General features: G+C 38.0%; 1 protein-coding gene across 5 annotated transcripts in view; it reads left to right on the top strand.

Moving 5' to 3' along the window:
- The first annotated feature begins 240 nt into the window (after positions 1-240).
- The window catches only part of CAPN7 (calpain 7), a 32,221-nt gene continuing 8,763 nt past the window's right edge, over positions 241-23,698 (top strand). Inside the window, exons 1-16 of one of the 5 annotated variants that reach the window (XM_066320629.1) lie at positions 242-418; positions 4,417-4,525; positions 5,197-5,354; positions 7,564-7,631; positions 8,726-8,926; positions 9,341-9,427; positions 10,114-10,240; positions 10,566-10,651; positions 12,304-12,397; positions 13,963-14,109; positions 15,898-16,004; positions 17,512-17,632; positions 17,924-18,068; positions 19,584-19,683; positions 21,303-21,438; positions 21,873-21,948. In XM_066320629.1, the coding sequence (XP_066176726.1) occupies positions 317-418; positions 4,417-4,525; positions 5,197-5,354; positions 7,564-7,631; positions 8,726-8,926; positions 9,341-9,427; positions 10,114-10,240; positions 10,566-10,651; positions 12,304-12,397; positions 13,963-14,109; positions 15,898-16,004; positions 17,512-17,632; positions 17,924-18,068; positions 19,584-19,683; positions 21,303-21,438; positions 21,873-21,948 (1,864 nt within the window). In that variant the 5' untranslated portion in view covers positions 242-316. The other 4 variants (XM_066320646.1, XM_066320638.1, XM_066320660.1 and 1 more) reach the window with 4 other exon arrangements.

Below are 23,698 nucleotides of genomic sequence, written 5' to 3'. Positions count from 1 at the left end.
GCCTCACGGCCCCCGCGCGCCCCCGCGCGCCCGAGCACGCGCAGTGCGGGCCCGGGCGGGGCGGCCTCTGCCGGGGCGCGCGGGCGTGGGCGTGCGGTGGGCGTGGCCAAACGAGGCGGAGCGGCCGCTCTCGGGGCCGGTGGGCGCGGCCAAACGCGCGGCGGGGCGGGCGCGGGGGCGGGCCCAGACATGGGGGCGCGGCCGACGGGCGCGGCGGGGTCAGGGAGGCGGGGGAAGCGGCCGGGCGGGCGCGGGGACAGGGTGGGCTTCGACGGGAGCTGTCACCGCTGCCGCGGGCACCGGGAGGGCGCCGGCCATGGACGCCACCACGCTGGAGTTGGACGCGGTAAAGTTCGCGCAGCTGGCGGTGCAGCGGGACCAGAGCGGGCGCTACCAGGAAGCGGTCTTCTACTACAAGGTACGGCGGCGACGCGCCGGTTCCCTCGGGGCGCCGGTGTCTCCTTCCCCTCGCCGCGGGCCGCGTGATGCTCCCGAGCTGTCCGAATGTTGGTGCTCCCCCTTTGGCACCCTGAGGGCCGGAGAGGAGTGTTCGGCACCCCCGCGGCCCGCCACGGCCCTGCAGGCGGAGAGAGACGCGCTGGGTCAGCGCGGCCGCCCCCGCCCTCCCCCGGCGGGTGTGCCTCGGCGACGAGCTGCTCGGCCCGGGGAAGACGAGGCGGTGCCCGCCGAGACGAGAGCGGAAGGCCGTGCGTGAGCGTCGAAAGTTTGTCAGTCTCCCGAGGGGCCGCGTCTTTCAGGGCGGGTTGCGAAACGCCTTTTCCCTGCGTCCTGTTTTTAGGTGGGAACGAGCGCTGCCCGTGCGCTGATGTGTACCGACAGGCTTAGGGATAGCACTGCAGGTTCTCTGCTGAAAAAACGGGAACGGGCGCTTCCTCCAGCTGCTGGAGACACAGCCCCTTTAGTGCTTCTGGGAGGATTCATCGTAACCTAAAAACGTCTCTGCCCCGCTGGTTCTACACTTTCATTCCCGGCCTCCCCCCAAGCCCTGCCAGGCCAGAAAGACTGATCAGTTTTATGCTAGCGGTGTAAGCGCGGGACATTTTGGACAACCACAGGTGGGCATACTGCCGCTCCTGGGTGTGGTGCAGCTGGGAGCACTCTATTGTAGTCATCAAGTAAATAGAGAGGTCTGTGGTGAAATACAAGGTGCTTAGGAGTAAGACAGCTTAAGATCATAAGGCATCAGTGACAGGCTCTTAACCTCTTGTGAATATTCTTTCCATTAGGGACCACATTTTATTGTTTCAGTAGTTTCAGGTTAGCGTGGCTAAGGATTCATTCAGTGTCTTGCTTGATATCTGTAGGCTTACTACTAGTATTTAGTAGTTTTTGTGCTACCATTAGGCATTTTTCACCTATGTAAATCATCTCATTTTATGCGGCATAAAGTTACATTAATGTTCTGTGTCCTCTTGACTTCTCACCTATGAGAAGGTTTGTCTTTGAAGGCTCTGTTTATCCTTATCACAGTAATCATTCCACGAATTCCATTATCCTGACAATAACCTGTTAAGAGATATGTAATTGGCCCTTTATTTCATGAGTACAAGGTGTCTGTGAAATGTTTAAAAAGCATAGTGTTTATATCATGGCAGCCTATGCATGTAATGTGAAGGAATAGGAAGAGGAGTCTTTTTTTCTTTTTTTTTTTTTTTTTTTTTTTTTTTTTTTTTTTTTTTTTTTTTTTTTTAAACCCACTTGTTAATTTTGTTGGGGCTAAATTTATGTATGGAAACATTGTATGTGCAAAAGTTATAGTTGCCCATGATAATACCAACCAGCTCTGTGTTGATCAGCAGCAGTGTGTGTGCCTGGTCTGATAACCATGTGCAGTACTGCTTTAGTACTGTGTATTTCTCCTTTTATCTGGAAGAAATTACTCAGTGCTATTCAGAATGAAAACATCTTTTTGTACAAATAGTCATGCTTGTGTGCTTTTGAGTATACATGTGTGTGGAAAGTCTTTTTCACATGCTGTATACAGGTAATGTTCTTGCTAAGTGGAAAAAATGTACCCCTGACAGTCTTGGTACACTTGAAGCTTCCTGAGACAAGAGCATTACCTAGATATGTTTGGCTCTTCAGACATTGCCTGAAGAATCACTGCCATGTTACATTATACAAAATAGTTACAAAATGTCATTTGTTACTTCAGCGATCATTTACTTACTTGTTTGTTTGTTTATTCCAGCACAGTGGAAGTATGCTCTGGTCTGTCACCAGCTTTCTTGTCAACTGCTCTAAGAAGTTCAGAGCCCACTGGTGCAATTACTAAGCATGTGGGAAAGCTTGAGTACTAAACTGGCTTCTGCAGGAACTTGACCTTAAGGATGAAATATGGAAAATGCTACAGTTGTTGCCATAGATAACAACTATGGCAACCAAAACAGACCTGTGTGGATGGAGTTCCTATGGTTAGCAAGTGTGCTTGGCTTCCTGCTACCATGTAACTTTGACAGATGCCTAGAGGAGTGCTGCATGTGGACTAGCTTTGGGCAGCTTGCTAATTAATGGGGCTCTGCAGAAATATCAGGATCATATTTGGACACTAATGACTTCAGCCAAAACTGCTGAAGGCTGTTGCTGTGTCTGGCTGTTGACCAGCTGTTAGCAGCTTGCAGACTGATGATCAGTAGTTAGCTTAGCGTGACTGTGGCACTCTGCTTGTGACAAACAGTAGTGACATTGGAGAGGTTGTAAATGCTAAGTCGGAATTGCACATCCATCTGGTCACTGGAAACAGCTGGCATGCTGGCTCCACAGGCACTCTCTCAACTGCTTCAGTCCTTTGCAGGTTTGGTTTAGAAAATACTTGTTTCCATTATGTTCGCTTAAAATCAGGCAAAAACAATCGTGCTTGAAATCACAGAAGCAGCATCGATAACACAGCAGTTTTGTAATACTGGTTTGGAAATCCACATTTGTTTTTTGCATCATATGTGGACCACATACCTTTGTGATACAGCACCTGTTTTGTCAGTCTGTACTTGCAGGATGACACACTGACAAATATACCCGTCCCTTGAGCACGTAGCTGTAGTGCACTTTTTTCCCCTACAAAAAATAATTGTGTGGTAGACCTTAATGGTAGTTAACTGCTACATACAAATGGTACTTCTGCTTACCCCTTCAGTTGCTGTGGATGTCTTATGTGATGTAATATGGAGATGGATGCTGGGAGTGAGCGTGCACTACTTGGTTCTGTGATGTTTCTCAGTGAATATTTATCCTGATAACAAATACAGGCTGTATCAGGATCAGTTTTAAGTTTGGGCAAACTAAACAGATGGATATGGGACCAAACTGCTAAGTTTGACCAAAATAATGGCCATAAAACACACAGGGGAGCCCTGGCCATGGATCTGTGCTTGCCCTATGCAGGGCAGCCTCTCTGAGCACCATCTCTGTGAAGCAGCTCTCCACTCTTCTGCTTTCTGCCTTCCAGCCTGCCTGCTACACGACCAGCTCCTCTCCTCTGCTGCTGGTGGGAAGGCGGGCACTGCCACAGAAGTGGGGGGTTTCCCATGTCAATAATGAGAACAAAACAAGGTTTCAGTCCTCATTTTTGTGAGGTGACAAATGTTGATTCTCCATATGGTTCAGAGACTCTGTCAGCTCTGGCTATTTATTGCAACCCTGCCAAAGCTTACGTGTTTTTCATAAATTCAGTGAAGGGATAGACAGCTTATGCAACTGAGGGCATTTTTTCTTAATAGATTTGTACAGTATGGAAAAAGCCTTAATGTGGGTAATGTACTCTGCTTCTGAGCGAGAGACCTATGCTCCTTCCTGACAGGAGACTTCCATCTGCTACTTTGTGTACATATAAACATTAAAGAAACCAAGTTTGAAAAGCTAGGAAGCCTCCCATCTCTAGGCTTTCCAGATTGGATAGCTTTATCTGAGTAATAAGAATTTAAGAAAATACTTTCTAAACAAAAATTCTTGGTGTTTGATTTTAAAAAGCTTTCATATTTGTTTACTTTCATTATTACCAGATTAAATACAAATAACTGGAATAGCTACTTTTTTTCCCTAACCTTAAATCCTCAGCTTTAAAATCAAACTGATTTCAGTGCATGCTTGAAGAGTTTTACTTAAAATCTCCTAATTTCATACATTACTATATAAACAGGCCTGATATCTGGTCTTACAGAACTTCTGAATATTTTTTATACTCTCATATGTTGTCCCAGATGTGAGAAATTAAACATGATCTGTCTTATAATTTGAAACTTTTTCTTTTGAGCAGAATTTCCCTGCAGCCACCGAGTCTTTTTGTGGATGTTAGTGCTTGCTTTTATGCAACTTGTGGCTGCTGCAGGCCCTCTGTTTATGGTAAGTGATTTTCTAGGTGGCAAACATTAACTTTGTCTCCAATTCTTCTCCCTGCAGGAAGCTGCACAAGCCTTGATTTATGCTGGGATGGCTGGGTCCAACTTGGAAAATATTCAAGAAAAAATAAATGAGTACTTGGAGAGAGTTCAAGCTCTCCATTCAGCAGGTGGGTAAGGAGCTTTCTAATTAAATCTCTGCTTAAATTAATTGAGTGGAAAGTTGTTTGCTGCTGTGAAATACATACCAATGGTGTTTGCTCTGTTTTTATTATTCTGATTTTCTTGTCCTTTGTGAAGAACCACAAATACAATGTGCACATCAGTGCTTTGAATTGTGATACATCGTAAATTAAGCAGAGACTGACTTTCTAAGGGCTTAGGTGTGGGTATTCCTTGCTTTTAAATATTCTGAGGAACCATATCTGCAGAGCAAATGTGAGAGAGGTCATTAATAAAGGTATTAAGTGACATGGACACCTAAGGAACTTGTATATTGTCATAGATTATGTATTTTCACAAATGATGCAATATTTTATGTAATTAAACATTCTTGTTCTCAGTGTAGTATGAAAGATTTTATTAACATTATTTCACATATGAAATATCCTGAGAGCTAACCTCTGCTTCAGGGAAGTGTTATGATGTTTCCTTGTCCTTGCATAGGTGTTTTTAGCAAAGTTTAGTAAGATTTTGTTTCCAGGCAAGAAACATTAGAAATTAAAAAAAAAAAAATAGGCATTACCCATCTGTTTAGAGCTGCTAGTGTTTTGGTGACATGTTCAGGATGTTTTTACATGTCTTCTGCTGTAGAAAGCTAAATACTTTTTTTTTCATTTAGTTCAGTCACAGAAGACAGACCCTCTGAAGTCAAAACAACAGTTGGACTTGGAGCGTGCTCACTTCCTCGTTACACAGGCTTTTGATGAAGATGATAAAGGCAATGCAGAAGAAGCCATAGAGTTGTACACAGAAGCAGTGGAACTCTGTTTGAAAACAGTATGTTAAGCTACAGGTTAGCTTGGTGGAATTATGTGATGGTAAGAAATTCTTCCACTCTCACAAATGACTGACCCTTAAAGGCTGGCTTGAAAATGGAGTACCTGTATTTGTAAAAACTACCTTTTATTTTTTTTGGTGTTTGTTTCACTGTTTTTTTTTTTTTTCTTAGTGTTTCTTCCAATCTTTGTTATGTTGCTATACAACACTGTAAATTTATGGGGACTTATCATTTATGGTTTTTTTCTAAACTGGATTATACTAAAAGCTAGAAATATTCTGGAATGTTTTTCATGTTGATTTTGCCCTGGAGCAAATACCACAAAAACGGAAAATAAAAAGTGTTAAAAATGAAGATGACTTGCTAATGTGTCAGCTGTATTAATTTCTGACTACATTAAAGGAAGTCATTTAAGGGAAATTTCTGTGTGTAACATTTTCTGAAGACGTAACAGTCTACTGATGCCAAAACTATTAAAAATACTACTTGATTACTCAAGTGTTCAACACTAAAGCTGTTGTGAGCGAATTCAATTCACTCTGAAATTAATATGGTTGAATTGGTCATTACATAAACAATGAATAATATAATTACAGGTACTGCTTTTCTCTGTTAAGTCCAGTTGCCTTAACTAACTCATTACAAGAAGAGCTCACCATCATAATGTAACTCCACCAAGTCTGTTTTTCTTTTTCTCTTCTTTTCAATGTTACAATGTAAAAATATTTGTGGGTTGCTGAGGGTGTTATATTACTGTTGCTACATGCTTGAGTAAATCCTTTTCTCTTAATTATGTTAACAGGTTTTACCTAGGCTAAAACCCCTGGTGATATAGTGTAACCAAGAGTTACTAGAGCTGCTCTAGTTTTTCCACTTGAGCTGCTGGAGCAGAACATTTTCAGTGTATTACGTAACATTTACTGCAGCAGCATCCTCCTTTTTCTCTGCTGTGTTCCTCCTTCTGTCATGTCAGTGCATGCAAATATTACTGAAATTAGTCTGAAAATATTTCATATTGACAACTGCATTTATTGGGTATTTCATTAGGTACAAGAGACTCCTGAAATTTCTTTAATGTTGACTAGCATATTCTTTTGTTGACACGATGATAAGGTTTGTTCCTTGGGATGACTCAAAAGTACCACGTTCTTCCCAGGATGAAAGGAGATTTAAGGAACTCTACTATCTTGAAACTTTACTCCTGTCTTTCTCCTCAGTATATTCAGGGGGAGAGATTTGTTTCTTCCTTACCCTTGAAGTACTCAGGGAGCAGCCATTACTCCTCTTCTGTGGCTGATTCCTAGATGAGTGTGCTGGTGTTCCATCTCCATTACTTACCTTCATAAATCTTTAAAAGTCTTTTCCAACCAGGAACCCCAGAGTGTTATTTATTTGCAAATGAAATTAGTTACTCACAGAGGGTGTTTCTTGGGGTGAAAGTAGCTTGCTTTTTGATCCTCAGTTGACTCCCTGACCTGGAATAATTGGTCAAGGCACAAAGCTAGAACCTGAAACTTGCTTGTGAGTGCCACAGGAGGAGCCATGCCTCATGTTGTGCCTCCTGCAGATTGTTTGGCTGCAGAAGCTGTGCTTCACTGTAAGGAAGACAAAAGTACAAACTGTAGTGGATGACCTCCCAAATGGGAGCAGAAGTTAACACTCTCCACATCTGTCACACTGTCCTAGGTTATTTTATGCTTTTGACTGCAAGTTAAAAATGTTGTTATTGCATCTCTATCTTGTTTGTTTGGAAATAAACTTATTTTATGTAAGAAAACATTTTTTTCCTAAGTTACCATGATCATTTTAGCACATGTGGGGAAAAGAGTCGGAACACATTCAAGCTCAGCAGTATATGCAACATTTTGTTTTGTCTTCTTTCTGCCAATAGTGTTTTAATACAATTAATTCTTCTGGCAATTCTTTTTTGTGTATGCACTGTTTTCCATGCTGAAGAATTTTAGACATAACTTCCATTCTATAAAAATTTCACTAGAACAGCAAAATGATATTGGCTTGCATAGTAATTTTTATGCTGAGTTTAAAAAGAGAAACAACAAACAAAGCCAAATATTTGCTCATTTCAAAAAGAGAATTGGAAGAAATAGCTAGTTACTCTTTGCTGTAATCTAGAAGTATGACAACTGAGCTTAAAAACATGTTGGTGGTTTTTGGATATGTAGATTTTTCTTTTATTTTACACTTTAGGCTACTGAAACCTCAGAAGCAGGTCTCCAGGCCAAACTGAAACAGCTGGCTCGACAAGCACTGGATAGGTGAGTACTGCTAATGTTAGTAAACATAGTTGCTGTCAGGTCTAAGTGCACCCTCTGAGTTGGATCCTCAGTCTTAACATTTCTATGTGGATTCTGTGCAGACTAAGCTCCTGCAAAGTTCACCTTGGAGCTAGTTGCCAGCTGCCTCACTGCTGAATGTAGCAGCTGTTGTGCCAACCCTTTGGGAGTCTTGGGACACGCAGAATTAGGAAAGGACTGTGTGCTTGTTAGAACAAATGCAGTACTTCAGAAAAATAATCCAGAGTACTATAATTAATGGCCTCTATAAAAGATGCTGAATTCAGGCTAGCATTAGGTCAAGGAATCAGGGTCCTTCCATGAGGAAGACAGCTTGGAAACGGGGAAACATTTTTTTTTACAATAGCAATCTAATTACATTGTATATGTACAGTGAAATCTCTGTCTGAAACAATTTACACAAGTATAAATTCAATGTGCCTCTTAAATTCAGTCAGCTCTGTGATGGTGAATCCCAGGCTGTGTTTGGCTACGTTTCAGTATAAGCTGGGTTTTAGCACTTCCCAGTATATATTCAGAAAAAAATCCCAATATTTTGCATGTGTGTGAGTATCCAGCAGCTTAATGCAGCAGTAACAAAATATGGCTCCTGCATACACAGTGTTCAAGCAGTTGAAAATCTGGGTTGTGAGAATGCCCATAGGTTTTACTACTATTGTACCTGCTAGACAAAATAAATCTGGAAGGTATGAGAGGATGCAGATCAGTTTTCTCTCTGTGTTCCAGTGATCTTGTTCTGAGAGTCAACATAATGAACACTTACACAGATTCTCCTATTAGCATAATTTAGAGGCAATAAAAATCTAATGAGTTCTGTCAAAACTAGCTTGTATGAGTTGGAAATGCTATATTTTAATTGATTCAAGAACAGAAGAATAAGGTAGTACCAGCATCAGAAATTGATTTGGTTTTTTAGAAAAAGTAGTGTTGGTCAACTTGGGCATTTGCTCATTCCATTTAACATATGTGGGAACATGAACCAAAAAAATCAGTAATAGAACTGTAATTATATTTTATCACTGTTGTAAAGAAGATGCATTCTTTATTTGCTTTAGAGCAGAAGCACTGAAGGTATCTATGTCGAAGTCATCTCAGAAAGAAAAGTCAACTGCAGCCAAACCAAATCAGCCAGTCAGAACGTTTTTTCCATTGGGACCTGATTTTTCTTTAAATGATAAACCACAGACAATCAGAGCAGTACAAGCAAGTGAATCTCAAGGTCAGAGATACACTGCAGAGGAGATTGAAGTACTGAGGTACGTCTAAGGTTTTCCAAAATGAGTTCATGAAAAGTCTGTCTCTGAGAAGCCGAAGCGCAAAATTGTTTTTATAGATGATACAGCTGCTAATATTATGCAACTTCTCTGGAAATTGAAGGAATGTAGTATTTTATATGACTCTGCCTTCTATTACATCCAGTTCCATTTACTTTGATTTTTTATTATAGGCGAAATAAGCTACAAATAATCCATAAAGCCATTACCTAGATTGTGACTTTTGAAAACTATTAAATATATAATGTTCAAGAGGTAACTGTCTTGTTTGCAGAAGCACTGTGTATTACTAGTTTTTAAAAATTATTTTATTGTTACCTTCTAGAAGTTAATCTTCAGAAGATGATTGATAGGTTTGTAACTCTTATTTTTTGTTGTTTTTCTTCTGACTTGCAGGAAGACTTCAAAGATTAATGGCATTGAATATGTACCTTTCATGAGTGTTGATCTGAGGGAACGTTTTGCCTTCCCTATGCCTTTTTCGTAAGTATGCTTCAGTTACTGAACTTCATTTTTGTTTTTCTTTTCTAAGTTTTCCATATTTGGTATTTCTGTCTTTCCTTTTTCAGGTTTTAAAATTGTTTATGTAGGCTTTTAAGCATAATTCAGGCAGAGATATTTAAATACTACCACTTCCTTCTTCCACTCTGAACTTAAAACTTTATTGTAAGCTGCTCTGTAGTACTTTTGCACTTGTGTCTTCAAGCCTGTAAGGATAATTTTATATTTGGATTTTTGGATTATTGGGCTGGGCTGGCAGCTTGAGTCTGTTTTCTGATGCTGCTCCACACAATGAGTTTAGCTCTGTTGCTTGTGAGGTGCCAGGTAATAGCTGCTTCCTCTGTAGAGGACTATTCCAAGGAATAGTGATATATAACAGCTAGACTTTCATTCATAAGCCAGAATAATAAGATTACACGGCCATAACAGACAAAGACATTTGGGATTGTTTAATTTTTTTAACATTTTTGCCTTTTCCCCCCTTAAAAATCACAAACTTAGATGCAGTGTTGAAATTGTTTTGAAATTGGTTTACTGCTTTGTAATTGTTCTGTGCATATTTTGCACCATCTATCAGATATATTTAAGACTGTACATACCATAAAAAGCTCCTCTAAACTGCTATTCATTTATTTCTTCTTTTTTTTTTTTTTTTCTCTTCAATGTAGTGATAAGTGTGGGAAGTTACCATTATCCCCCAAACAGAAAGCAATGTTTGCCAAGTGGGTGCGACCAGATGACATAACAAATAACCCTACGATGATCTATACTGTATCAAGTTTCAGCATAAAGCAGGTAAATTGTTCCCGAGGAAAAATGTGTTGCTAGTTGGTTTATCATGGGGGAACTTGGTTGTACAAAAAGAAATCCTCAAATATGAGAGTGCTTTCCTTGACTCTTATGAGGTTAAATAAATAGAAATAATTTTCCTCTGTAGCCTCATGTTGAGCAAGCATACATTTTCTGCCTCTTTAATAGTGGCTTGGCTTCTTGTGGTTTAAAGCCTTCCCTTTTGAAGGGAATTATTAACTGACTGTTTTCCTTCCCTCCACACACTGCATTCATCTCTCAGTATCTGAGTTATCAGAAAATGTCCTCACTGGTTTTCTTTTCCTTATAGACAATAGTGTCAGATTGTTCTTTCGTGGCATCACTAGCTATCAGTGCAGCATATGAGAGAAGATATAACAAAAAATTGATCACAAGGTAAGTAGCTGTTGCTTTGTAAGATCTTTTCAGACTTAATACTGCCAAGCTTTTGCAATGTGTTCTGTGACTGTTGTACACAGTAAAAAATAGCATTTGTTTCACCTTCATCTCCCTTGAACTCATGTGGTTTCAGCACTACTAAGCTGGAAGCCAACTTTATATTGAAACAAAGAGTTTTAAGTTTAACAGCAAAAAGCTGTTAGACAAACATTCCTAATGAAAATATTGAGTCAAAATTTAGAACAGATTGTGAATTTATTCACCATAGACATGTTCAAGGAAACAATTTTCAGACATTTATATACGTTCTAATACCCAAAATTTTTATAGACTCTCCCAAAAGCCTGGCCAATTTATTACATGATGGTATAGGTTCTGTTTCTTTTATTACTACCAGAAAATCTCATCTATCTTTGTTTAATGGATAACCCAAATTTTATCCAGCCAAGCAACACTTTATTATTAAATTTATTGTCCTGGCTAGACAACTACCATTGATTAAGTTTTCTGGGGTGTAACAAGCCTATGAAGTGGCTCCCTTACTGTACCTGTAGTGTATTAATCAGGTTTTCTGGGGTGTGTAGACCTTTGACTCCTTAATTTACTCAAGATAGCTTTCTTTTTCTGTGACATCTTATACATCTCTAGTTATATAGTAACCGTTAAATAATTCTTTGTTGAATTTTGTTCTTCAGCTGCTGATTTAAGTTCTCTAAGGGGTATGGGTTCATGGAGTTCCTTTCTGCAGGTGCTGTGAGATAATTTCTCAGGGTTTTCTACTGACACTCAGCCAACACAGATCTAAATCAAAGCCCCTAAAATCACAGTCAAACATTCCTCAACTAATTAAACGTAGTTTATTACAAATTTTTTTAAAAATCACAAAACTCCTGGCTAACTAGGATATTATTTGCTGTCAATGTATGTATGTACACAGACGCTGGAGTCTACTTCAGATGTGCTTTGAGGAGTAAGAAATTGTTGGGATTTTTAAAATGCTAACTTTATTTATAATGCTCTCTAGTTTCATTTTTCTACTTTGTTAGCTGCTGTTAGTGCAACAGGTGGTCCACTTTTGAAATCATTGTAGAATTAATGTTAACAACACTATCACAGCTCCACTCAATTGGCATCCTATGATAAATTTTTCATGGGTTTTCTGGATTTTGCTGCAAGGCTTTTGCCAACCCAGTGTGTGAATGGTTTTGGATTGTTTTGTTTTAACCTATTGTTTTTATAACTGAATTTGTATTCTTTTCAAGAGCAGCAAGTTTTGCACTGCCTTCTCCTTTAAAAGTTTGACTTGTCATTCAGCAAATACTGAGTTTATATTACAGATTTGTAAATACTGCTTGTTTAATCATAAGATAAATTTGTTTGCCTTGCTTCTGTTTGAGAAACAATAAGGTTACTTATGTTCTTTTTGCTACTATATTAAATAGAAAGCTACAGCAAGAGCAGGGCCTGAAAAAATAAAACCTATTTAAACAGGATTATTTATACTGAATTTGAGTTGCTCTTCATTAAACATTCCATATTTCTGTTCAGAGTAAATTCCATAAACAGACTGTGTTAATCCCACTTTTATCGTTTTAAGTGTAGGTACAGTGATTTATGTCATAATTTCCTCCTTTTTTTTCTGTTAACAGTATCATTTACCCTCAGAATAAGAAAGGAGAGCCAGAATATAATCCATGTGGTAAATACATGGTGAAGCTTCATATCAATGGTGTTCCTAGAAAGGTAAATCTTTTGGGGAAGTTTAGTACTTTTACTGCATAAGTCATGTGTTTTAAAAACCTGGATCAGCTTCACTAGGAAGTGCTTGCATAGCAAAAACTTAAGGCAGGTGTTTTAGGAAAGTTTTTAATTGTTAAACTTTTTGAGATTCATTTTTGGTTTGGAAGTATGAAACCACATATTGCTTGTGTCTGTACTTCTGTAGGTGTTCATAAAAATAGCCTTACATTAAATTAATGTAAAAATGCCTTATATTACTTAACAGAATTGTGAAAAACAAACAGGAACAAAGCTATGTATCCCCTGTTTATGAATTAGCTGTGCACTCCTCCACTCCATCTTAGACAGAATTAAAAAATGTAGAGGGGGATACCAGGAAGAGTATAGATATGAAATGACCATAGAGGAATAACTCGACTGATAACTCAAGCAAGGCCTTGCTCGACTACAGATTTTTACTAAGACGAGGAAATACATGAAGATAAAACTTTTAAAACTCACAAACAACTTCATTTTCTTTCCAGTGCAATCAATTAGAACATAAAATAATGTATTTCTCCATATAATATTTAACTAGCACAGATCATAGTGACTGATGAATGTTTATGAGAGTTCAGAAGTTGAGTGGTTGGTCATATTCATGGGGTGGGGAAGTAGGGGGAAACTTTCCAAAGGCTCTTAATTGTTAAGATATGACCTCTGGGTCAGGAAGTCCTTGAGCTTCAAAATTACAGAATCTGAATATTTCAGGAAAATATCACTTTTGTGTCTGCCTTGCTCTTAATATTCTTTCCAGAGTATCTCCTAATGGCTGCCTTTTGTCAGGAAGAATGACCATTTGTTCTCCTATGAAAAGGTCTATTCATTTCTGCACAGATAGGTTTTGATCAGAGAATGTGCTGTGTTGGTAGCCTGTATTTGTAATGGACCAGTGCCAGCAGGAAACTGAAACATCTATTCATGGAAACTGTTTCAGATGACTACAAATATGCAGTAAGAATCTGTAATGATGAATATACAGTACCTAATTTAAAGAAGTAATGTTGATACTGTCAGAGCTGCTGCTTTCAGGTGTTCTTCCTTTTCAGAGAGAAGAAATTAAATCTGGAACTAGAGGCTATGAAAGTGATATGGCACAATTTGCTTCCTTAAAGATAAATAAATACTTACTCCTCTGCTGGCTACCATCCATGCTCTAATTCCAAATTAGATGAGGAATATTGCTAGGCTTTTCTTTATGTTTTATGCTTGTAATTGCACAGAACCTTTCTGCAAGTGCCTTTTACAGTAACTGTTGCACACTTTATAAGAGTGTACTGTCACCATCAGTCAAGGCAGCCACTCACATATCACCCAGTTAGACCAGTGCAATCAAGAGCTGGCAGTAGAATTTCTTGTTCACTTGGACAAACCACTGCAGAATTGATAGAGGTGTCCATATGTGAGAACAATGGTCAGGTCTAGCTGTGTCTGAGAAGCTTTGTATTGATGAGGATTTTGTTTTATTTTCTGATTACTTTTGAAATACTTTATTAAATTCATGATGATCTTTCATTCATTTCACACAGGTAATCATAGATGACCAGTTACCTGTTGATCATAGTGGGGAACTTCTCTGCTCTTATTCCAATAATAAGAATGAATTATGGGTGTCGCTAATAGAAAAGGCTTACATGAAGGTCATGGGAGGATATGATTTTCCTGGATCAAATTCTGTAAGTATGAGGTTATTTCTAAGAGGAAAAAATTCCACTTAAATAATAATGGGTAAAATAATTTCCTTCTAATGAAATCAAAATGAACAACTTGGGGAGACAAGTATTTGGTTTGGCATTTTCTTAATTTTTTTTGTTTGTTTGTTTCTTTCACAAATATTTTTAGCTGTACTTAATGAAATTATTCCATCAAAATAGAATGAGCAAGACATCTCAATGGTTAATGTTAGTTCTCAGACTTGAGTATTATTGACGCTTGTGGGTAGGAAGTGTTTTATATAGAGTCTAAATGGAGGTGTTGGGTGAAGTCATAAATTCTCTTTGCCCATATAATACTGCTGATTTTGGTCCTTAACTCTTTCAATAAATAGGACAATTCATCGGGTAATGGAGTCAGCTAGAAAAGGAACAGTCTTGTCATTGAGAAGGTCTATATAGAGGGAGCAAGTACTTTGATCTGTGCAAGTTTGTTTATCAGATTGTTCATTCGTCTCCATAAATATGCACTGGGTTTCTATAATGTGGTTTCTAAAGAAACAGTCAGCATACATCATACAAGTGACATGCAAGTTATTCTTTAAAGAGAGATGGTTTGCTGAAACGAGTAGCCCACATAATTTGTTACTTAGGAAGCCTTTCTAAATTTATACTAATAAAATTTTAAAGATTTTTTTTATTATTTCATGATGCTAATTGGTGTCTTGACAATCACATTCTTGGTGGGTATACTTGGTATATCATCACCTCTTGAAAAATTGTTACGGAGACAAATGTAACTTCGTGTAAGGAGTAAATGTAGCACATATTTTTATGTGTCAGGCTGCTTTGTTTTGAAGGACAAAAGCTGGTGAGAATAACTGTGTTTTATTCCCATTGTCACCCTTAACTTGCTATCTAGAGAAACAGCTTAACTGGTGATATTTAATCTCCACCCTTCCTGCCCCCTCCACTTTCCACTGTATTCCAGCTTCCTTCTGTAATCAAGGTTACTTACAATCTGGCTGTCATGTACTTCTAATTCCTCAAGTTCCCACCCCCCAATAATCAGTGCTGGTTATTGACACTTCAAGCATTTACAGTCTCTGCTTTTGCTTTGAGGAGTACAAAGCAAAAGAATAGGAATTTAGCAATATTTCAAGGAGTTGGGAGATTAAAGCATTTTTTTATGAAAATACATGTCAGTGTCAGCTTTACCAGAAAGAATAAAAAAGCCAAATCCTGAGCTTTAGAAATAAAACATAAATTATTTAAAATGCATATATAATAACAAGGTACCGAGTAGTGCTTCTAAGATATGCTTTAAAAATCTGTAAATCAATTAAATAAATAGAAAACATCAAACAGTTGAGCATGACTGATGATTCTGATATGCATCCATTGCTTTTATTTCATCAGTTCACTTTCTAGCTTGGTTGTTTTTGGTTTTGTTTTGTTTGGGGGTTTTTTTGGGTTTGGTTTGTTTTGTGGGTTTTGGGGGGGTTTTTTTTGTTTGTTTGTTTGTTTTGGGGTTTTGTTTGTTTGTTTGTTTTTGGGTTTTTGTTTGTTTTTTTGTGTTTGTTTTTTTTTTTGTTTTTGTTTTTGTTTTTTGCTACTTGGAAATCTTGTCCTTGTCTAATCAAAGAAAATTTTTTGTTAGTCTTAATTTTGACCCTTTTATGCATAGAGCTGTATTGTAACTTTTGTGTACTTGATTTCTTTCAAGGCTTTTTTTTTTTATGTTGTGTACAGACATCATATGTTTATATCTGGATTATCTCTTCTGATTTCTTTTGAATACTTGCATTTCAGAATATTGATCTCCATGCACTGACAGGTTGGATACCTGAAAGAATTGCTATGCACTCTGACAATCAAGCCTTCAATAAGGATAGCACTTTCAGAATGCTTTATCAGAGGTAGACATTTGTTCTTTCCTAAGTAATTAAAATGCTTGCTGTGTATTAGCTGTGTTACCACTGTAAAAACAATACAGTCACCACAGATACTTCAACAGCATTTTGGTACTGCTACAATTGTGCTTTATAAAGCCTTCATGTGCTATTTGGAAGAAGAAAAATTGAGGTATTGGAGGCTTTGATAGAACAAAAGATTAAAGTACTGGGGAATTTTGTGTAATGGGATTCTTTGTCTTTTCCTTGATAAAGAAAAAAGAATATAGAGTCAGCGAAGAGTAGTTTGGAACCACAATGCAAGTTACATTATAACTGGTACCAGTTACAATATATACCGTTAAGTGTTTAAAAAGAAGAGTATGTGCTCTGTGTTTCCACACAATTGCCCAGAACTATATTATATGTGCTGTCCTTAGCAAGCAGTATTTCTAATTGTGTCACAAGATTATGCCCCCTCAGTAAATCTCCTGGAGGAGCAGCAAAAGTCTATCAAAACTGCAATACTGGTTTTCACACCTACCATAACAGTTGGATTTGATGGTCTTAAAGATCCAGAGTAAATGATTCTATTATTTTGCTTATGGTGAAAGACACAGCTGAAAATTATAATTGCCAGGTATACCAAGTACTTTGATTTCTTTCAAAATGGTTTTGGTGCAGCTGGTGTCTTATGTATTTCAATGCAATAGAAGGGGGTTATTTGTTGACTGAAACATCTGCATCCATGATAAAAGAATCTTTCTACAGTGTTTTTTTCAGTTACTTAGGAGCTTTCAGAGCTGTCAACAATTTTTCAGATGTTCTGTTGTTATAATTTGAAGGCATGACTGGAGTTAATATAGGATCTAGCTATTGGAATGTTGCTGTTGTTCACCTATGCTAGAGTGAAAATGTGTTGATCTATATAATACATATACATGTATAGTGGTCTTGTAATCTGTCTAGGGACACTGAGTGTGTACTTGGGTTTTTAGCATAGGCTGGAAACATGTCAGTGTGTTTTCACAATAGTAATTGTTCCAGAATTAACCATCGCTATTCAGAACACTAAACTTGAGTATAAACACCTGCAAAAGTATGGAAGTGTGAACTACTCATTCATTCTGTATGGGGTGTGACAGACTTGATAATTTGCTCTATGCAGTCATTGACTAAGTGATGATGAAACCACATTTCATCTGCTCTGCTGTGGATCTGTGAAGAGTATCTTAAAAGTGACACAGGCTGAGCTTCAGGTTGATAAATGCTGAATTTTGTTTATGAAAATACAAAATCATATTAAAATAATATTTTAAATTTTAAACTTTATACTCCATTCTGAAAGAAAAATGGATGCACTTTCTCAAATAGTTTTTTTTCAGGAGTGATTTCTGCTGACAAAACCCCCTGTATCTCAGTTTTTATAAAGCAGGGTCATGCTAATGGACAGTGTAGAAACATGCTATTGCAGTGTCTGGAAAATGTTAGATTGCAACTTAATTAAGCTATTTTTCCAACTCTTTTTGAACAGATTCCACAAGGGAGATGTCCTTATCACAACGGCAACAGGGGTGATGTCTGAAGAGGAAGGAGAAAAGTGGGGTTTAGTTCCAACCCATGCATATGCAGTCTTGGATATAAGAGAATATAAGGTATCAAGTGAAACTGAAGGTGTTTTCAGACTCCTGTTGGAAACCTACATGTGTTTCTAGGTTTACCCTAGATGGGTAGCTACTGATTTTTTTTTTGTTTTTGTTTTTTTGTTTTTTTGGTTTTTTGTTCTAATGGCTAATATATTTTATTTTGTCTTGGACTCTACTGTGGAATTTCAGAAAATTTAATGATTCTGTGTTTTTGTGATCCATATAAAAATGACTTTCAATATGTCAAAACCACCCATGACAAGATGAATTGACAATTTTACTTTGTGGGGTTTTTTTTAGGGACTTCGATTTCTTCAGCTAAAAAATCCCTGGAGCCACTTACGTTGGAAGGGACGATACAGTGAAAATGACACGAGAAACTGGACCCCAGATTTACAAAAATACTTGAACTTTGATCCCAGAACAGCTCAGAAAATAGATAATGGTAATAAGGTTTTAAAAGTCATTATCTGTTCAAATAGTATAGATTTTTGTGGTGTATCCCTGCGGGAAGGTGGAAAGGAATGCTTATGCACAACAGGAGTAAAACAAATACTAGAAAGTAAATAGTCCAAAAGTTTAGGAAGTATTTGTGTATTGAAATTTGTCATTTCAGGTTTGTCTGGGGTTTAAGTAATCTAGACTGTTAAATATATATCTCAAATTCAGTGACAAGAAAGTACCTCCTTCGGCAAGTGTGCTGACTCGGTATGTGGGAGTTCAGTGCAAAGAGAACATTCTGACAATAAGCTGTGTAATGCTGCTTTTTAATACATGAATGGACTATTTGTGGGTCTTTTTCCTCTCCAATGTTTTCAAATATGTATCAACATGCTTACTGTAATCAGTATTTAAATCAATCTTTCTGCTGCAGCAGCTGCATTTTACTTTCAGGAAGTTGTTTCTGCCTTTTACTGTGTCCTCATTGCTGTCCCAAATCTCTGAGGGAGCCCTTTTGTTCAGCGCCGTTGTTTTAACAACACTATGCCTCCAAATCCATTAGATTATAGCATTTATTGATAAGCCTCATGCAAATGCTTGATGAAAACTTTGGATTCAAACATAAAAATACGAGCCCTGGATTTGTGACAGTTATGAGATAATAGCTTGTTATTTATTTGCCAATTCATTTAGTAAGTAATTTGTAGCATCTAGTTGTTAAAATTTTATATGAAAATACATTGGTAATTCTAATGGAGTTATTCCTTCTAATTGGATTTACACTTCAATCTTCTTGACTTTGTGGAGTTCTTATGACTGGGTTTTACTGCTGCAAGATCTGCAATTGCCTGTTGTCAGAGACATGATTTATAAGGCTGCTAACATCTTAGAAGTTCATTCCACTAGGAATTTGTTGGTTTGCAGGCACTATTGTTAGCTAGAATTGCAATTAAGGGAGCTAATGGAGAATTAGAATAAATGTACGAGAATATTGCAAAAATAAAGCAAATTTGGGTTGCAAAATCAAGTTACATAGGTGTTGGATGAAGTATCTTAGAAATACAGTTTAACATACATGTTGATTTAATACTTGATTGTGCTGGATGACTGCTGAAGTAGGTTGTTGAATTGCAGGAACCTGTTTGACTGTGTATTTTATTTCTTTGTTTTTAGAAACCTAGAAAAAGGGAAATGAGGTCAGAATCACCTAATGATGTCTCTTTCAAGAAATAGCAAATTTTCTCATACCTTTCACTTAGTCCTTGAGAATGGAAAAGCATTCTGACAGCTTCAGAAAGTCCCTGATAACAAGAAGAGAATAACTTTGTTTTTTCTTGCTTTTACTTGGTTTGGGAGGCAAGTTTAAATATAGCAATCTAGGCAGTGCAAACATTACTACTACATTTTGCAGAAATGTTGGCTTATATAAGCTGTATCATTTGCTTAGAGAGAGACTTTTGAGAAACAAGTTAAAATCAAGGTATCTGGTAAGAAAATAATAACAGCATTTCCTTTTCAGGCATTTTCTGGATTTCCTGGGAGGACCTGTGCCAGTATTATGATGTTATTTATTTGAGTTGGAACCCAAGTCTTTTTAAAGAATCTACATGTATTCACAGGTTGGTCCAAAAGATAAAATTTTTGTTTCAAAATCTCAGTAAGTGTTCTGATGTATTGTTTCCTTTCTTCCAGGTTGTTACAGCTAGGGGCTTGAATTCCAGCCCTGTTCTTTTGAGCCTGACTTTACACTTTGTCAGCCCAGGCTTTGTTTTTGACTACTTCTGTAACATCAGTGGAGCTCAGTGACCCTTGTGATGCTGCTGTGGAGCTATGGTTGTGTAACCAGATTCTGACCTCAGTGCCACATCTCCCTACCAGAATAAAAATCTTGTACACTCCATCTCTAAGCAGTGCCCAGACAGTCCTTAAGTGACCTAGTTATTATTTGGAATTCATTTTTCTGGCCACTTGCAAGTGAGCTGTGTGGCGTGTTGCCTTTGTAGGGTGTGTTCACTGACATCAGGGAAGTTTAACCAGTTCTGGGTTTTAGCAGCTGTTGTTATCATAATCAATCTTCCTTGCCTGCTGATTTGTTTTCTGAATGTGATACCTGTCTCTTACCAAATATCCATTACATTCAGGAGTTTTGTCTCCCAGTTGAGGATAAGTGTGTGTATCTGTGTCTTGGTTTTGGAAAGCAAGGGTTTCTATACTTCTCCACTCCACTAGACTGCACTTTGCCACTGCTTCCATGCTGTCCCTGCATGTGTTAGCTCTGCACAAGCTTCTCCATCCACAGTGTGACTTCTGAGCTTATCTGTAAAGGCTCCTTCCATCTTTGGGCTACACTTATTTCTAAAATACACTGTGGTGATGTAGCAAGACAAGATAATGTGTGTGCTAGTGTCAGATCTCACCTACTGGTCTGTCTGTCCTTATGTGATCAGTAATTGTCTTCCCTCTGTGTAGGGAAAAGCCTTAGCACAGTGGCAGTTGCCATAAAATGCAGAGTAATGACGGTGATAATTTGAAGCTTGTTAATGAAACCTTCCACACATGCTGTTCAATTTTACCAGTGTGAGAGGGACAAGGAGACTTGGGAATAGTTGTATATGCTTCTGTTTCCAGTGTGCCACACTTTGTGTTCAGTCATCAGCGCTTTTTTTTTGTCTCACTGTATTTTTCTTGTCTAGACACTTCACAAGACATCAGGCAGATTCTGCAGTAGGGCACCTCGAAGATCTTTAACACTTCTTGCAGGGTACCCTTCTAAGCATGAAACTGGGAAATTTTTAAAATAAAAATTGCTTCAGAAAAAAAAAAAAAGGAGGAAAAAATTTGGCAGGCTTTTGAAGCCAACCATTGCAGATAGATAGATTTCTACAGTTACAAAAGTGTAGGTGTTTTTCATTTAATATTGGTATGTATAATCAGTGCATAAATGGTTCAGCTTTTTCTGTGCTTTGTGTGGTTGCAGTCACTAGCCAGGCTGTTTGTATTCAGCATTTTTTATTACCATACATGTATTGTGATGAACTTATTTATAAAACAGTTTCTGAGATAATGCTTCCGATGGGACTGTGTTATGTAACCACTGCCATAGATGCCAGTAGAAAACTAGACTTTGGTAACTTGTTACTGATAATATCACACTCTGCTTATGTGTAGGATTTGGGGTTGCTTTCAAAGCACAGATTAGTTTCTTACTGGTCTAATAACGTGTCTGTATCACTTTCAGTACGTGGGATGCAAAGCAGGGCCCGGTGAAGGATGCCTACAGCCTGGCCAACAACCCTCAGTACAAGCTGGAGGTGCAGTGTCCACAGGGTGGTGCTGCCGTCTGGGTCCTGCTCAGCAGGCACATCACTGACAAGGTGCTGGCTCTGCACTGCGAGCTCTGCCTCAGCTCCTGTAAATCTTTCTGTATGGCTCTCTCTTACTAGTTTATTACTGCCCATATTCAGGGGTGTATGCCTGGGTACATGTAGAATTTTTTGATTCAGCAGATACATGTACCTCCAATTGAAACGGAGTAAAATTTGAGCAAAGTGATTCTATTTCACTGTAAAGGTTCTGAGGTAACTTTGAATCTTGGGGCCTGAATAAGTTAAATTAGGGGATGTTTGTTTACTTCAAGCATTTGAAAAAGAATTCCATTTGGTATCCCAATAAATACAAATATCAGATCATATTGTGTGGTGATCAAAAGGGATGGTAGAAGGTGTACTTGATTTGATTAAGTATTAATGATGTTTCACAGAATTGCATAATTCTGATTTGTGGTTTTCTCTGGGTTTTGTTTTTATAGGATGACTTTGCACACAATCGGGAATTCATTACCATGGTTGTGTACAAGACTGATGGCAAAAAGGTTTACTATCCAGGTTAGTGTACCTTAATTGTCAAGATGCTGATGTTGTAACTAAATGAGGAAGCACAGAGAATTTTGTGGAGAGGAAAGGCACTTCTTGCTTTAAAATTAGATTCCTCATTAAGAGGTCAGTCTTCTGAAATCATTGTTTTGCTCTGTTGGATCCTACTTGAGGTCTACACTGAAGGAAAAGGCCATTCTACACATGCTATAAGAACTCTTAAGAGGTTTACATAATCCTGCTGACACTTACTTTGATGCAACATTCTCTTTATTTTTTTCTGTTTATTTTTCCTTACCAGTAGTTAATGCTTAGAGGGAACAGATGTTGTGCATTAGTTTCTCTGATAGCATAATTATTTCCTACATTTGTGAAATTATTTAAAGGTCTACAGCTTCCACAAAATGAAAATAATCAGAGTTAATTGTCCCATTAAGTTGGCTTACCTAAGCAAGCTTATGAAATATAGGTGAACACTTCAGCATATTTCCAAGTATCAGGTATGGAATGTTTAAAATGTTTAAATTTTATCAAAATCTCACTCTTGGTCATTATATGTCAGATTCTTGTCACCTTGAGGAGAAGAGGTGTGAAGTAGCCACGTGTGCTTTATTTCAAGAGAGAGAGCAGCTCTGAAACACAGGCTGACACACAGGGTGTAAAGGTTATGCCCAGGTTGAATGTTTAGACTGAAACTTTAAGGCACAGCTAATAAGATAATTGTTCTTTTATTCTTTCCCTTAAGTTAGAGATTGTAAAAATATTCCTTGGAATTCTTCAGTGAAGGTGTATCCTAAAACAAGTGGGTTTTGACCAGTTGCTTTTACAGATAGGAATCTCTTTAGAACCAGGTTTACATTCAGGTAGCTGCTCATGCAACAGCTCCCTTAGTAGATTTTAAAGCTTTTTTCACCGAAGAGTGGAATTTGTGGAACTTTTTCTATTTGAATGGCTAATAAGAATTACATTGTTCACATCTGATCTTGTTCACTCTGCTGACCAATTCCTCCAGAATCCAAGCTTCCCCTACAACCCAAGTCTTTATGTGGAAAGGTTGTTGACACCTGACCAAATCATCATCTGTTTTTGCAAGAGCTTCTCTGTGAGGAGAAGCAAATGCCCAGGTTGTTTCTGATGTTCCTGGCAGTTGTAGCAGTGCTTATTTTACATGTGTGTCTCACTGAAAACATTGTTAAATGAGCAACCCAAACACAGTTGTATAGTAAAGGGAATGGTTCTATTGTGCTTGAAAGAGACCAGTAGCAAAACCTGAATCATTCATATGTTTTGTCTTGCTACACAAACTCTTCTAAAAACTTCAGATCTCACGAGCTCAAACTTGTTTAAAAGCTTTTTCCATGGAAATAGATTGGTCAAGCTGCAGTATTATTTTTAACCATCTGTTAAAATGAGATGAGAACAAAGCAGCTTAATCTTTTGGCAGCAAGGCCGAGATTCCCATTCCTAAGCTTCTTATTGTTTTATATTAATCCTTTCCCCTCTCCCATGTTGCTTTGTGGAAGAAAATAAAAGGACCTGATCCTGGGCCTATTGAAGTAATTGGCTAGATTTGGTCCTGCTTCACTGAAATTAAAAGAAGTCTGGAAAGAACCAATTAGAGGCCAAATAACAAATTACACTGTCTAATTGTAAAAGCAAACATTTGGGATCTTTCTAAATACCACATGTGCATTGGTACTGGGATGCAACTACATCTGTATAGTGATCACAGGGATTTGAAGAGAGAGGGAGAGAAAGCTTG

The sequence above is a fragment of the Sylvia atricapilla genome, chromosome 1 (genome assembly GCF_009819655.1).
Source record: "Sylvia atricapilla isolate bSylAtr1 chromosome 1, bSylAtr1.pri, whole genome shotgun sequence".
Taxonomy (NCBI): Eukaryota; Metazoa; Chordata; class Aves; order Passeriformes; family Sylviidae; genus Sylvia; species Sylvia atricapilla.
This window is presented reverse-complemented; position numbering and strand designations above follow the sequence as displayed.